This window comes from Opisthorchis viverrini (genome assembly GCF_000715545.1).
Source record: "Opisthorchis viverrini unplaced genomic scaffold opera_v5_4, whole genome shotgun sequence".
Classification (NCBI taxonomy): Eukaryota; Metazoa; Platyhelminthes; class Trematoda; order Opisthorchiida; family Opisthorchiidae; genus Opisthorchis; species Opisthorchis viverrini.
Genome location: NW_008751660.1, coordinates 3,551,932 through 3,555,983, shown reverse-complemented (window position 1 = coordinate 3,555,983; position 4,052 = coordinate 3,551,932). Strand labels below are relative to the sequence as shown.

Below are 4,052 nucleotides of genomic sequence, written 5' to 3'. Positions count from 1 at the left end.
ATTTGAACAGGTTTCGGTGATGACCACAAATTAAGGTGTGCCGCCGTATACAATTAAACTTAGATTGATTTTGGTGAAAAGAGCTTGCGTCACATATTTGTCAGAGAATAATAAGCTGTCGGAAAGTGGTGTCTAGGCAGACATCCAAACTTACGAAAGCAAAAAATACCAGGGAGCTAAACTTTTGCCTAACGAAACCCCCCCACAAAAAATATTTTTGCTAATGCAATGTTTACCTTAAAAGTGTTATTTTGTGGCAATTTTGACCAACATGATTAGATTGCTTAAACAATCCTCGGAAGCGAAAAGAAGCTTCTAACATAGGGAGAGACTTTTTCTTCATACATTACCCTCTAATAGTCATCCGGACAACTGGGGTCTACAAAGCGAATTTTTTAGCTTACGAATGCGACCTTTGATCCAACTGATTGAATCTTACTACGTTTGCCTGGGAAGGACCTAGTCAGGACCAAGCGTAAGGTGGTTGCCTTTGCAACAGCAGCCACTTCTGGTTTAGATTTACCGCTTGCAAGACTACAAGCCATCGGCGATGGAGAAATTACCAAACTGGTTTCTAGAACTTAGCTGACCTTGAAGCATATTCTAAATCAAAACATTCGGATTCACGAAAACCCCTTTGCTTTAAAATGCCTTGACGCGAACAACAGAACGCTGCTAGTAAATAGAGATTTCTACACGTCAGAATTAATTCCAATTTGTTTCATCGGCTGTTTAGAGTAATTGAGTTTATTTGGACTGATTTAGTTTTGTAAAGACCCAAAAATGTATCGCTGGATCAAAGCTTTTTTCACACTGGAAAGTTACGTTCTTTGTAGCAGGTCCAATTGTTCTAATGACTGTGACGACAATCATTAGCATGTTATCTGCATCTTACAAAAAGGCGTGAAACCGAATTATCGTGACATATCATCAGCCCAGACAGTTTCAACTTAATCCTGAAATTAAATGACAGTTTCATGACAAACGCCATCAGTTTCTTCTCGAAAATTAGCTAAGTTTAGTCTATTTTCAGTCATATACATCATTAGCGGTTTATGTATACAGTATAATTCTTTTATATCTACGGTATTTCGCTGAATAAGGCAACGTCTTTGGACTTACCTAATCCATGGAAAGCGATGTTTCCTCGTTGTAACAGTTGTCTTAGTCGCTCTTCATCAGAATGTGCTCTCATATTTTGGAGAAAATATTCATCTCTCTGTTCTGAAAATTCTATGTGGGATTTGTCTGGGACCGTCCCGTCTCCAGAATGACCTACAGTCGAAGTATCCCTGAATCCAAAGTTGGGACTGGCTGATATCAGTCGTTGATAGATAAACGCCAGTTTCTGGAACCATTTGCTCTCCCAAGGTTCTGTTGGAATACTTTGCAATGTTTCGCTAATAGAAGTCCAAACTGCATTTGTCAAACGTTGTTTTAGGGTGACAATACTGTTTGTGTTTGATGTTGATCTCTGGTTTTCACCGAAAGCCAATAATCTTGTCAGTTTGCCCAAAGAAGTGGGATCACACTCTCCACGAAGCTCTTCAAATAATACCGGGTTTTTAAATTGTCCAAGATGTTCTGTTAAAATAGAAGCCATCCTTAAACAGGAAACGTTCATACACACAGACTGCACCGTTTCGTTTACCGACGAAATTTTCTGGTGGGGAAAATCAGTTGGCTTTATGATCTCTGCGGCAGAATCTTCAAAGATGCTTTTAGACTCTGTTCGACGCAACATTAATGCAACAACAAATATGATTGTACTGATTAAAAAGAGAAAAAATAAACAAATAATCAGCAACGCACGCTTTCGTTCGATAGGATGAGCAAATAACTGACAGAATTTCGAACAGCACTCACAGCGATACGTTTTTATGCTTTCAATCAAATAATCGACGCCTCTTGATGCACACACAGTTTGACTCTCACCATTTGCTGAATGCATTCCAATTTTTTGATTGGAAACTTGGATTTGATTAGCCCCACCTATAGGGACACTGGGTGGCACGCTACTGAAGGGTTTATATTTGGAATCACGCATTTTTTCAGTGTGATCCTCACGTTCCGCTGTGAGTGAATCCCGATGAGGCAATTCACAGTTCGAGGTTTTTGCCCCATCCTGTTCAAGTGCTGCACTTGACGGCCGGGCAAAAAACGATGGTCTACCCAGAACTCCCGTGTTGAGTAGTCCATTTTGAATTTGTGAGCTAGCCATCATCAAAGAGGGACCGGAGTAATCTGGTTGCATCGAACGTTCAGTGGACCTCTCTGGAATGCGTGAGTGTGACCTATTTCTCTCAATGTATTTCATGTTTGTCAATACAAATAATAAGAAGCCTCATGTGTTTCATCACAGCGTCGAAGAATCACCTTCATTGCAACGGTTTGGTATGTAATTCTCTCCCGCAGGGCACGCGTCATTTTAATCTCTCAGGCCAAATATTCCCATACTCACTAAAAGCAAACAAACTGAAAATCTCTGTGCTCTGATTCGCTAACAGAAGTTGATATTTTGATTGGCTGGCTTAACGGTTAGTGTCAACTCGCGCATTGGCACTGAAACATGTTTTGTCTAAAAGAGCTGAGCTCATGAATAAAAACAAAAAAAACGTGTACCTTCTTTAAGCCATTAAGGATGATAATTTTGCTTTCAGAACCCCTGTTATTGTAGTAAGTGGTATCCCGGATGGCCTTCAAAAACTATAGTGGAAACGGGACTAGAAAACATTTAATTGTAATTATGTAGGCGTTTGCAAAGAAAGGCATCCGAAGTACTTACAGATTTGAAGAACGAATGGACATTTTGATGTCTCATGCGGACCGGAAAATTGTGACAGAAAGAGGACAAACGCTTCATCATAGCTAACGTCGTTGGCTTTCATGAGATCTATTTTGTTCTTAGCAGTACTAGTTTTCGTGCACACAACAGAACTAAATACCTCGGGGGTTCTGTTGTCACAAGTCATTTATTATTAAGACGAAAAAACAATTCTATCACAGTTACATTGAATTGCCTTTAGAGGAGAAAACCCAACAGAGGCCGAACGAACGGCACGGAATTTCAACAAACCAGTGGCAGCTAAAATTATTCCCACTGCAGGTGACTGATATTGGAAATGGCCTTTGTCAAGGTCTGCTACACTTTCAGCGTTTATTGAGTAGTTACAAGACACACAAATTTACACAGATCAACATCTCCCTTCAAAAAAGTTTAAACGTTGTTGATGCTTAACACTCACTTCTCTACTGCTGGTAGAAAGTGTTTTGATGGAAAGTAAACAGACGGTTCATCCTGAATGAAACCAAAATATGATATCATCAGGCACCTTACTGTAATGCTGCGATGTGCACAAGAAAGCTGGGAAGGCCACCAATCGTTCAAGGTTGACCTTAGAGCTTAGATTTGTAACGCAGTTGATAATCGAAATGATTCGTAAACACATGAACAAAAACAAGGGGTTTGAAATCTTTGGATTGCAACAGATTTTAACTGCCATTAAGCTGTTGAAAGTCGTGTGTCGCGAACCTGAATGACAGGTCACTGACGTTTGTGTAGTGTGTTTGGTTCAGAAATGTTATAAACAAGAGATTCACATGAGTTTTACTTCGGTGTTCTGCTAGCAATGTCTTATTTTGAACCCAGAGCTCGACCTTAAAAATTCAAATGCTTTACAAATCATTCGCAAATCCAGCATTTTGTAAGCCACTTCTCGTGTTTTGCACCACTTTTCAAGTGTTTCCGAACTTCCATCTTCGAAAATATTGAAGTACAAACTTATTTCCACTGTGTTTAAAAAATACTGCTTGAGTCGTTCTCAAGTGTTTTCTACTGCCACAAAAATTCCCAAACGAGTAGACGTGAGTGAAGTGTAGTGTACATTAATGGTAATGCATGGGTAATGCGCATGCCTAAGAGGTTGAAACTGTGGCCGCGATTCTCCAGCAGTAGCCAAGCTAACTGCTTGTGGTTTCATTAAACAATAAAAACTTCTCCAGTGACTACGTGTCCTCAGTAGCAAGAGAACGCTGAAATCAGTTTGGCTGTT

The 4,052-nt window shown here is 39.9% G+C and overlaps 1 protein-coding gene across 1 annotated transcript; it reads right to left on the bottom strand.

Annotated features, from left to right (window-relative positions):
- Positions 1 to 1,081: 1,081 nt before the first annotated feature.
- T265_00459 (hypothetical protein) lies at positions 1,082 to 2,254 on the bottom strand (the record flags this gene model as incomplete). The annotated part of the gene is made up of 1 exon (XM_009164232.1): positions 1,082 to 2,254. One exon carries the CDS (start codon positions 2,252 to 2,254, stop codon positions 1,082 to 1,084), a length of 1,173 nt encoding a protein of 390 aa, XP_009162496.1.
- Positions 2,255 to 4,052: the final 1,798 nt, after the last annotated feature.